The sequence below is a fragment of the Balaenoptera ricei genome, chromosome 15 (genome assembly GCF_028023285.1).
Source record: "Balaenoptera ricei isolate mBalRic1 chromosome 15, mBalRic1.hap2, whole genome shotgun sequence".
Lineage (NCBI taxonomy): Eukaryota > Metazoa > Chordata > Mammalia > Artiodactyla > Balaenopteridae > Balaenoptera > Balaenoptera ricei.
This window is the reverse complement of record NC_082653.1, coordinates 64,449,871-64,462,479: the sequence shown is the minus strand read 5'-3', so window position 1 is coordinate 64,462,479 and position 12,609 is coordinate 64,449,871. Positions and strand designations below refer to the sequence as shown.

At 37.5% G+C, this 12,609-nt stretch overlaps 1 protein-coding gene across 1 annotated transcript; it reads left to right on the top strand.

Annotated features, from left to right (window-relative positions):
* Positions 1 to 1,963: 1,963 nt before the first annotated feature.
* On the top strand, positions 1,964 to 2,354 carry LOC132349882 (ubiquitin-conjugating enzyme E2 W-like). Its single transcript, XM_059898698.1, has one exon. The coding sequence runs from the start codon at positions 1,964 to 1,966 to the stop codon at positions 2,285 to 2,287; it is 324 nt and encodes a 107-aa protein (XP_059754681.1). The 3' UTR covers positions 2,288 to 2,354.
* Positions 2,355 to 12,609: the final 10,255 nt, after the last annotated feature.

Sequence of the window (12,609 nt, the reverse complement as noted above, 5' to 3'; positions counted from 1 at the left end):
GGTTAGCTTGCACATTGCATCTGAACTCTTGCCTGGCGAGGGAGCTTCCTGAATACAAAGCAATTCCTAACTTGAAGCTAAAGAAAGAATGAAAGAAATCCTAGAATATTTTAAGCGACTGGTATTTGTTGAGATCCTCTGGAATCCTGTTTTCAGTGCTTTCCATGTAATGACTGACAACAACCCCACAAAGTTCCTGCAGTAGGTCTTATTATTATGTCTGTTTCACAGAGAAGGAAACTGAGTGCCTGTCTTAATCTGTTCAGGCTGCCCTAACATGGAGGAAGCTCCCTGGAGTCCCTATTATAAAGGCACTAATCCTATTCGTGGGGGCTCCACCCTCATGACCCAGTCACCTCCCAAAGATCCCACCTCCTAATGCCATCATCTTGGGGGTTAGGTTTCACCTTATGAATTTTGAGGGGGGACACAAACATTCAGTCCCCAACAGTACCTGTACGTGAGGGGCTGGTCACAGAGAGCACTCATACGTCTGCTGTTTACACAGCTGTTCACAGGGTTTTTTCAAAGTGCTTCTCTGAGGATTTCAATGCTCAGGAAACAAGATCCTCTCCTGATCCATTGGTGCTTCTCCAAAGGATCATGGGACCTTCCTATGGGGTGGAGAGAGGAATTTAATATCTGAGTTACAGTTCCCAGGGTTCAGAGAGGTTAAGTCATGTGCCTAAGGTCACACAGCTGGTAAGTGAGAGAGCTCTGCTTGTGACCACAGAGACAAATTCCACTCCAGAAGTCACAGGAACTGCTGATGTTCTGTTTGTCCTGGACCACATTCCTCGGGTAGCTAGGAGCGAGGCTAGGCTTATGCAAGGACCTGCTTGCATTCCAGCTGTAGTCCTTACTGCCTGAATCAGGCAGGTGGCTGTTAATCACCCACTACCTGTGGCACCCCTTGGGCTATGAGAGACGCTTATTCCTCTCATCTTAATTAATTTTCAGCTGCTATTTTTGTTTTTGTTTTTTATTCCCCCTGTTGACAAACAGATTCTACACTACTTGTCTCAAACTTCCTTGGTTTCCCTGCGATGTCTAACATGTTACTGGGAAAAGAGAAAAAGAGGGAAACAAAGCATTTCTTCAGTTCTAAGCATACATATATTTCAGTAGATGCTCATTTATTTCCAGATTTTGTATTTGTGAATTTGCCTACTCGCTACAATTTTTTCATCATCCCCAAATGAAAACTTGCAGTACTTTGGTGGTTATTTGCATCCATGCACAGAGTTGCAAAAAATTCCAGTCACTCAACGTGCACATTCCCAGCTGATGTGCACGGCTTTGATGAGACAACCAGGCTTTGTTGTTGCAGTTCTTACACTGCAAACAAGTGCTCTTTTTGAAGTCTGTTTAGCACTACTGCTATTTGCATTTTTGTCCTTTTTATTGGTGATTTCGCTGTTTAAAATGGTCTCCAAGTATAGAGCTGAAGTGCCGTCTGGTGTTCCTAAGTGCAGTAAGGCTGGGACGTGCCTTATGGAGAGAACAGCTAGATAACAGGCAGGGGTCATAGTGCTGCTGGCCCTGAGACCAACATTAATGAATCAACATTAATATTAAAAGGCTTTTAAACAGAAACACACTTAAAACAAAGTTCTGTATTGATTGTTTGATGAAAATGCTGTGACCAGAGGTTTATAGGAACCTAACCTGTATTTCCCCTAAGAACAATGGTTCAGTGTTCGCTAAATTGGTGTTCTCAAAACTTTATGGTAATGACTCCTGTGAATAATGCACCTATTTTGGTCTCAGTTTATGTTCCCAGCAGTCTGTAAGGTAGGTACCATTCCATTCAACAGTTGAAGACACTGCATCTCCGAGAGGCTTAGCAGGTTGCCTGTGGTCACACAAAACCACAAATCAAACCCAGTTCTGTCAGAATGAATCGTCCACGCTCTTTCTATAAAATTTTGCTGTTTCTAGAATTTGCTGGTTGAATCGAATCATGTTGAACATTCAAAAGCACCTCATTGATGGCGTCAATGCAGAACGACTACAAAAAGAACTGTTGGCTTTGCAAAATGACCCACCTCCCGGAATGCCTTTAAATGAAAAGAGTGTTCAAAATTCAATTACACAGTGGATTGTAGATATGGAAGGTGCACCAGGTACCTTATATGAAGGGGAAAAATTTCAACTTCTATTTAAGTTTAGTGTCGATATCCTTTTGACTCTCCTCAGAGATGACCACCAGAATTCTTTTTATGTTCGAACATGTAACAAGAATCCAAAGAAAACAAAATGGTGGTATCATGATGATACTTGTTGATGCCACTGTTTTCATCCTCCTAGTAGAAGACAGTCCTACTGAGAAAATGAGCACTTTGATCATTCAGTCTTTGAACTTTAACCTTTGACTGGAAATGACCTATAGACAATGAAGACTACTTCCTTTTACTGCATTTTTACTTGTGTGCATTCTGGGCGCATGTTGATCGCTGGTTCAGTCCAGGCAACTGACATGCTTTTATTAGTCATACAGTATTGATGCAGGTGTCAGGAAATGTCAAATATAATTCCATTTTTTATTTTTATTTTTTTAAGCTTTTGGAAAAGTTCCAGGTCCTCACATACTGTGCAATAACAATGACTTCCTTGGCGGTTTTGGGACGTTCATTGCCGGCAACGGACGTTGTAACAGGAAAAATTTTCATCAACTCCTGCCACCCAATGATTAATGCATGATAGGGCCTATGAAATGAACTTATCCGTTAGAGCGGGATTATAAATAAAGTGAGGGATCCAACATTACTTTGAAAGTCACCCCAACTGCTTATATTTGGATTCTATGCACTGTGAACCTAAGGTTAACAGCATGAATTAACATGCGTTTTTAAAGGACTGTAATGAAAGATCATTGCGTATTTATTGACTTGTTTATATCTGCTGTCAAATTGTTTTGACATGGACGGTTTTCAAGTAACATTGGCAGAGAGGTAGAATATGTTATCCCTCTGGTGAAAATGAATTCATCTGTTGTATATAGTTCCTCAATCTCTGAAGTAAAGGTAATATAGGGTATTGTAAAGTAAATATAGTATTTATAGTAAAGTAAAGGTAATATAGGGTATGAATGGTTTAATAAAGGCTTTATTTTGGAAGAAAAATGACAGTGATGATTAAACTGCTGCAGTCCATAATTTGGGCTTGTTATTTGTACATTAACGATTTTTTTTCCAAGTAGATTATACTCTGTTACTTCCTGCTAGCCATCAGCATAAACCCTGCTGCCTAAACACTGTTTCATTTATTTATGTTTGGAAAATCCATAAACATTTTTGTCTGCAATTTTGTTTCTTTTGTTATGTTTTAAGTCAAGTTTGAACGTTACAATACTTTAATTGAAAAACTTTTGTCAAGCTTTTCCTTGTAAATTTTCTTTATTTGTAAGCATCATCTTGTCCTTCAGTCCTGTACCCTAAAATAAGGAATACATTTTGACAGAGGCTTATTAATGTTTTAACAAAAGAGTGTGGACATTTTTATTTTAAAATTTAGGTAAAAGTACACTATAGAATATGGCATGTTTGCTTATTTGTCTCACACAACCATACAGTTTTGTTCTGGAGGGATTTGTTTTATTTTGCTTTGCTTTGTTGGTATTTAAGACTTGGCTTACAGCTAGATAATATTTTTCTATAGAAAAAAATATTTTTTGAAAGGTCCAGCTCTCAGTATCATGTAAGCTAATGATACTGTAATTAGGTTCTCTTTTTTAAAAAAAAACTACAATGAGATATCATCTCACACTGGTCAGAATGGGCATCATCAAAAAATCTCCAAACAATAAATGCTGGAGAGGGTGTGGAGAAAAGGGAACACTCTTGCACTGTTGGTGGGAATGTAAATTGATACAGCCACTATGGAGAACAGTATGGAGGTTCCTTAAAAAACTAAAAATAGAACTACCATATGACCCAGCAATACCACTACTGGGCATATACCCTGAGAAAACCATAATTCAAAAAGAGTCATGTACCAAAATGTTCATTGCACTTCTATTTACAACAGCCAGGACATGGAAGCAACCTAAGTGTCCATCATCGGATGAATGGATAAAGAAGTTGTGGCACATATATACAATGGAATATTACTCAGCCTTAAAAAGAAACGAAATGGAGTTATTTGTAGTGAGGTGGATGGACCTAGAGTCTGTCATACAGAGTGAAGTAAGTCAGAAAGAGAAAAACAAATACCATATGCTAACACATATATATGGAATCTAAGAAAGAAAAAAAAAAAGGTCATGAAGAACCTAGGGGCAAGACGGGAATAAAGACACAGACCTACTAGAGAATGGACTTGAGGATATGGGGAGGGGGAAGGGTTAGCTGTGACAAAGTGAGAGAGTGGCATGGACATATATACACTACCAAATGTAAAATAGATAGCTAGCGGGAAGCAGCCGCATAGCACAGGGAGATCAGCTCGGTGGTTTGTGACCACCCAGAGGGGTGGAATAGGGAGGGTGGCAGGGAGGGAGACGCAAGAGGGAAGAGATATGCGAACATATGTATATGTATAACTGATTCACTTTGTTATAAAGCAGAAACTAACACACCATTGTAAAGCAATTATACTTCAATAAAGATGTTTTAAAAAAAAGCAATTAATGTATTTTATAAATTACCTTTTCACATATGCAAAATCTGTTTCTACTACAATGTTACTTTTACTAATGCCTATTGTTGCACTATTTTTGACATATCCTGCAGGGAATATATGAATCAATTTGGGCTTAAAAATGAAAGCCAGTTGGCTAAAAGGTTTGAAATATGTACCCCAGCAAAACCTTCCAATCAATAATTGGCAAAGAATATTTTACAAATTGTTTTTAATCTCTGTATAGATGACATTTTGTAGCTTTGTACATGTTAATTAAAAGCATATAATTTTATACTCTAAAAGTATAATTGTTGAACTCAGGGGTGGGTAGACTTCTAAAATATGTCTGCTGTAGAAATAACTTGAAAAAAAATTTTAAACTATGGCCAGCCACCAAATTGTGTACACTGTTTATACTGTTAGTTAGCAACTGCCACTGTTTAAACTTAGAAACATTTTTGTTCTTGACTAGATATACATAAGTTCTCACAGTAGTAGTCTCTACCAGTATTATTAGTTGGCTGATTCAACAAGACAAAATATGTTTTTTGGAATGCTTTGAACTACTCTTAGTTTTTAACTGCTTTTTAATATGAAAATTGCAGCTGTAAATTATGTATTTTTCATATTTTACATAACTGCTCTAAACTACTGATTCACTTGATCATTCTCTGGGGTGGGGTAGGGGGTCCCTCTCTGTACTGCTGGTTCTCTTACTAAAACCCTTTTATAAAGAAATGACCTGTGACATTTATTCACCAAAGGAATTAATATACCAGGTCAAAGATTAACAATGCTACTGTATAGATTAATAGGTCATATATAGCCTCAATTGAGTTTTTTAATACAAATAATAGTATTTTAACATACCTCTCTCTCTACATAGAGATACCGTACAATAAATTAAATGACATAGAGGAAAGTAAAGGAAAACCAAATAATTTTGGTACATTTTATGGTTTAAGGAGAAGAAGATAGGATGAAATATCCTAAAATATAGAAGCACCAACCATTCAAAATTTGCAATCTGTTAACACCTTATGCATTACTTCCTTGAACTTAGGAATCATTGAAAACTCCTGTACACTTAGATTTAATTAAGTTAATTTTAAATGTAAGTTACATAATTGAAAGACATAAGATGTTTACCTGAGTCATTGCTTAAGAGAGGGCAATTAACAGTTTTGTAATAATAAAAAGAATATTTCTCTGTACTGCATTGTTGAATGACAACCAGAGTAACTAAGAAAGTGTACATAGGAACATGCTACTTCCCTCTTCCCTGCATTCCCTCTATGAGGTACTATCTGCTGCATAGGTCTACAGAATTATACCTTCAGATTTAGGACAATATGTACTCTGTTCTTTTTTATTTATTTATTTTAAGGTCATTCTTCTGGTTTGCCAAATTCTGTTAAGGCAGTGATACATTCAGTTCCTTATTTTGCATGAACCTGGTGTCCTTTCAAAAAAAAAAATTATGTCAAGTAGGTAATTAATACCATAGATTTTAAAGAGAGAAACGGTTTTCAGTTTTTTAAGATAAATTTTTAAAAATAAATTTTACGGCTGTTCTCTTAAGGGATTTAATATTCATCTCTAAAGGACTTACTTGTAATGTACAAATTCCTCTTTTTTAGCTAGCAGGGAAATAAGGCTTTTTTTAAATCCTCGGAAGAAAATGCTAAAAATAGCTTTTATATAGAGTTCATCTGGAGAAAGAGCGTAATACTTATTGTTTTGACTAGGTATATAAATATTTGGTATAAAGTAACTAGAATAGTTTACTACTTTTTCCATTCTGAAATTTTAACTATATACAGAAATATATATCATTAGATTCCTGTGGTGGATAATAATTTCTTCAGATCCCAGAATAGGTATCTAGTGACTGCTTAATTGTTCCCAGATTGCATCAAAGATGAATTGAAATGAGTAATGATTTGAAAACGGTATGTAACCACATATTACTTGTTTCTGGTAATCAAGTCTTATTTTTTATAAAGAGCTGAGGCTTGACCATATGATTCTTTTCTGAGGATTCACTGTTATCAAAATCAGCTACTGCACTATTCTGTCATGCTAATGCCTTTGCATCATTAAGATCTGTGAAGAAGTTATCTTTTAATCCGAACCTCCTGGCCCTAATCCTCTTTGCAGACTTTATTTTTCTTCCTCCTTTATTTTTCTTCCTTCCTGTCTACTCACAGATACCAATGGATCAGTCTTCAGTGTCCCTCTGACCTCTCAGTTTTTCTTCCCTCTTTCCTCCCTTCTTTCCTTCCTTCCCTTTCCTCTCCCTTTCCCTTTCTTGAGGTTAGGAAATCGAGAGGAGGATTATTAAAATTATATCAGAAAAATATTTTAATAAAAAGACTCCATCCTACAAATAAAATAAAGAATTTCCGATACCTAATTTTAGTCCATCAGTAGATGGCTAAACTTGTTGAATAACTGACTACTTGATAAATAAGCTGTTGTTAGCTATAATTTAGTTCTTAAATACTGGTATTGAGGGAATTTCGTTTACTTTTTGGATGTGACTCCTCTCTCAAAGCCTAATTATTGCCCAAATGAATTAAATTACTTATTTTGGTGAAAGTGTTTTTCCATTTAAGTTTCTAAACCATTTTGTGATTTGGAACTATTTTCTAAAAATAATAATTTATGGGAGACTTTTACTTTCTCAGCATAAATTAAAGACAGACTTATATACACCATTACCATTAGAGGCCCGTGGAATCTAAGCATGTACTTCAAACTTAGATCTCTGTCCTTCAAGTTGAAGTTCTGGTTCTATGGTCCTGATAATTGAGGTGTTTATTGTGACTTTAATTCTCAAATGTTAGCACTGGGACTTATAGTTGGGGATGAATCTCCAAAATTATTACATGAATACCTTTCTTATGAAAAATTTTTTGTTAATAAAACAGTGTGATAGCTGACGCCATTTTGAATATGTGGAAGGAATGTTTGAATAGAAGCCAATACGTCTTCACATACCTAAAGAACTCTAGTTTTGCAAGTTGAGCGCAGTTGATTGTGAAAGGAGAAACAGTTCTTGTTCTATTTCTTGGCACATACACCCTCAGGGTTTTGAGAAAAGTTTGCTCCTACAATAATTCTCAGAGCTGTTTTCTCAAAGGCAAAAGCATGGTTTCAAAACTCACCGGGCTTTAGGGCTTCCCTGGTGGCGCAGTGGTTAGGAATCTGCCTGCCAATGCAGGGGACACAGGTTCGAGCCCTGGTCCGGGAAGACCCCACATGCCGCGGAGCAACTAGGCCCGTGCGCCACAACTACTGATCCCGCGCTCTAGAGCCCGCGAGCCACAACTACTGAAGCCCGCGCGCCTAGAGCCCGTGCTCCGCAACAAGAGAAGCCACTCCAACGAGAAGCCTGCGCACCGCAACAAAGAGTAGCCCCTGCTCACCGCAACTAGAGAAAGCCCGCGCACAGCAATGAAGACCCAACGAAGCCAAAAATAAATTTAAAAAAAAACAAAAAAACTCACCGGGCTTTGGCTTGTTAGGTGTGACTTCACTTGTCAGATTTCCTGACACATCAAATTACTGAATAATCTTGCTTCTCTAATTAAAAACCTGTAACAGGACAAATAAAGAATTTGGTAGATTGTGTCAGATACCCTGGAAATGCAAGTCTCTTCATAGTTAATCACAGATTGTTTACATAATGCAAATTGATTGCCAACCTCAAGGAACATAGTTATTTGAATAGATTATTAGGTCAGTTATCTAGTAGCCAAAAATCAGGTGCATGTTCGAGTCATAATGGATATGTTATTTTTAGTTGGTACCATTTTTCTCTCAATATTCAGAAATACAGATTGCGCATTTTAATAGGAATGGAAGCTCATGCTTGAAGATTTGCATAGGGCAGATGTATGTATTTTATAAAATCAAGTTGTAAAATATGTAAAGCTACTGCTTTTTAAATAAAATATAAATATTGACATAAATCTATATATTATATATTTTAAATACATGTATCAAACTTTTGTTAGTTGAATATAAACTACATTGTGTGCTTTATGGAATTCAGTAACTTTTAATAAAAAAGCAGTTGTCAATGAAAAAAAAAGCACCTCATTTTTAAATTGGGGTACAGGCTGACCTCGGAGATACTGTGGATTCAGTTCCAGACAAATGCAATAAAGTGAGTTATGTAATAAACTGAGTTACATGAATTTTTTGGTTTCCCGGCGCATATAAAATTTATGTTCCCACTGTATTGTAGTCTATTAAATGTGCAAAAGCATTATGTCTAAAAAAAATGTTCATGCCTCAGTTAAAATATACTTTATTGCTAAAATGTGCTAACCATCACCTGAGCCTTCAGTGAGTCACGATAGCATCAAAGATCACGGATCACAGGTCATCATAACAAACATAATAATAACGAAAAAGCTTGAACTATTGCGAGAATTACCAAAATGTGACACACAGACACGAAGTGAGCAAATGCTGTTGGGAAAATGGTGCTGATAGACTTGCTTGATTCAGGAATGCCACAAACCTTCAATTTATTAAAAAAAAATCTGGGAAGTGTTATAAAATGAAGCACAATGAAATGAGGGACGCCTGTAGCTTTTTCTTGTTTCCATCACTTCCCACTCTAGAAGGAGGTAGTTTATAGGGTGATGAGCTCGGGCAAAACAAAACACCCCAAGACAAGACAAAGTTCCTAGTGCCTTGGGAGAAGCAAAGTAAAAGTTTAAATATACCTTTTTAATCTAGAAGAGAGGGTGAATCTTAAATCAGTAAAACCACTGCATTTTTGCCTATTGATTTCTTTTTTTTTTTTTAAATAGATCTTTGTTGGAGTATAATTGCTTCACAATACTGTGTTAGTTTCCTATTGATTTCTTTGTTTCAGTTAGCAAGACTTTTTTTTAGGTTAGTTAGGCTCTTTTATAAGTTTTTATGTTGAGATTTTTATGCTTTCATTTGTTTTGCTTTGAGCACCTAATGATTTCTTTTACTGTCTTTTATGTCTGATCTGCCCCGAACAGTCGTTAAGAATGGCCCATAAACTAGTTCCTCCAGCAATCCATGCATTGCTGTGTGAAACTTTATAAAGGAGAGGGTCATGTGACTCACAAGTCATCTGAGGACACCCTGCCCCATTTCCTTACAACTGACAGAAGCCCCCTATCCCACCCTCAAGCTGGAAAATTTAATCTCTGCTCCAAAATTTCTGCAGATTCCAGGGTCGTATATTCTTAAGGTTACCTCTAGTTCTAACTTCCTGTTAATCTCACCGCAGTCTCTTTCTGAGGAGGACTATGCAGATATGGACACCATAAACTTTTCCTTAATTTTCTGCATCCAAAATTCACAAAAGACATTTATTTGGTGTGTGTCTTAAAAGAAAGTTTAAGGTGATGGATGACTTCTACCCAGCACACAACTTGAAAACTGATTTTTAGGCACACGAGATCTAAAAATTCCTTCAGCTATTCCTGTTTCTTATTTTTTTAAAAATTGACCATTTCTGGCTTCTTTGCTGGATTTATTCTGTGACTTTTCCCTTTTCCTCTGTCTCTCACTTTTCCCAACCCAAAATGTCTGGAGTACAAAGCTGGTCATCTATCTCTCTTTTTTTTTTTACTATCCTTCTACACTTCAAGCTTATTATCAAGATGTCTTTCTAAAAAAGACAGGATCCCCTAAAGAGTATTTTCATGCCAGCTATAAAAATAACATTTTTAACTCCCTTTTTAGGGAGTGGAAGCTTCATAGAAGGGAGGATTGGATGAGTTTACCAGGGATTTAAAGAATCAAGACCATGAAAGTGAGTCGAAAATACCACCATCGGAGAAAAATTGGATTTTGCATCTTTGTCTCTGTTTGACATTCTGCCCACGGCAGTTCTTATACTGATTGTTCACTTCTCTAAGAAGAATGTAGGTTCCACTCCCAGCCTCAGACGATGTCACTTTCAAAGAAAGATGGCCAAATTCACTTCAAAATGATGGGACTGCATAGAAAATGTGAGCAGGTGGGATTGGAGTGATTAGACCATTTTTGGTGTGCGTTTTCTCACCATTTCGCAGATATGTGGGACAGATTTTAGTGGAGAAGACCTATTCCTTCATTTCAAATAACAATATTAACTCCAATAATCACCAATACTTACTTAGGGTTTATGGTATGAGTGTTTCCCATTATTTAATGATATTATTTTACTCATTGATCTTCACCATGAACCAATAAGGCAGGCACTATTTTCATCCCCATTTTACAGATGAGGAACTGAGGCAGAGACGTCATCCAAGGTGGTTACAAACCAAGGCAGTTTGGCTCCAGAACCCATGTTCTTACCCGCCATGCTGCTCAGTCTCTCTCTGATTTCACAAATAGTAATGCCAGGGGACTGCTAAGCCCAGTGGCTCAACACACAGTGATTGGAACACCACAATCATACGTTAAATCCTGCCAGATCCTTCAAGCATCAGCCCAAATGCCACATCCACTGAGCAGTCTTTTCCATACCAGGATCATTTCCTCTGTCCCATTCCCACTGGTCAATGTACTGTTAAGTACATAATTGCTAAGTAATTATCTGTGCAGTTAATACTTTATCTCCTCAGCTAAAATGCAATGTCCATGAGAACAAGGATCACCTCTCTGTCACCACTGCCTTTCCAATACCCAGCAGAGTGTCTGACACATAGTGTGGCTTCAACAAATATTGGCTTAAAGGATGCATGAATAAGAATGGACACAGAAGTGCGTAATTCCAACTCCTTCCAGAGCAGGGCTTCGCAGATTCCACACTAAGCAGAGAAAAGAACACTTTCTTTATGGTTGAATTTTACTAATAACCCCAGCTTATTATGAGATTACACTTTTGCAGGTTAAGTTCTTTGCGAACGAACATAGCAAGGGAGGGTTTATTTAATGATAGCAGCTATCATTGGGAGGTACATATTATATGCAGGTGCCATGCTAAATGTTTCATACCATTATCTTACCTGGTTCTTATAACCCCGTGGGTGACAGAGGCCCAGAGGACTTAGTAACTTGACCAAGGTGACATCACTGGCAGGAAGGCCTGGGATTTGAACCCCGGCAGGTCTGGCTGATGGCAAAGCCCTTGCTCTCAGTCACCCAGTTATAAGAATCCATTAGGGCTCCTGACGCCTTATTTTTACAAACATTTCTCCATGCTCCAACACACATTTATATTCATGGAGAGTCTTCTAGAAGACATAAATGTGGAGCCCTGTGCATAGAACAGTGCCTGGCACTTAAAAAGGTTTGTTGAATAGACGAATGGTTAGAAAGGCCTTTCTTACTTCATTGTATTGAATATGTTATTGAAATAAAGTTCCCACCGTTTAAGAAAGGGTGTCTACTTCTTATCTATTTCTTGTCTGTTTCTAAACCAAGCAGTTTAACCAAGTCTTCTGTCAGCCGAGCTTCTGCCGTCTCATGCCTTCCACACTTTCCCTTTCATCTAAACCACTTACCAAGATATTTTCCCCAAGAGGAGACGGTCTCCTCTCAACTAAGGCAAATTCATGGTGAAATACCCACCCCTCATACATACATTCTTTCATTTAGTTGAGACCACCTCCTCCATTTTACCAATGGGGAAAAATGAAGCTGGTCCAGTATGTCTCTTAATTAAAGCTTTTTAATAGACACATTTTTTTGCAGCAAACTCTTTTCTGTATTTCTTTTGCAGGCCATGGAAGTGGGTGTGAAGTCTTCCCCCAGCAATGCAGGCAGGATGATGCTTTCTGATGCTGTTGGTTTCCTCTTGGGGCGAAGATAATGCTCTGAAATGCTCTACCCCCCTGACTGCTGCTTCGAGACAGTGGGTGCGAGCCAAGAAAATCTGTTCAGCCGTTTGTTAGCTCCCAAAACAGCATCAGTGAGATAGAAGGCCTCAAGCTACAGGGCCCAAAATGTGGATCTGAACATTCTGGTGCTTCTATTTTCAGAAGTGCAGCGGGATAA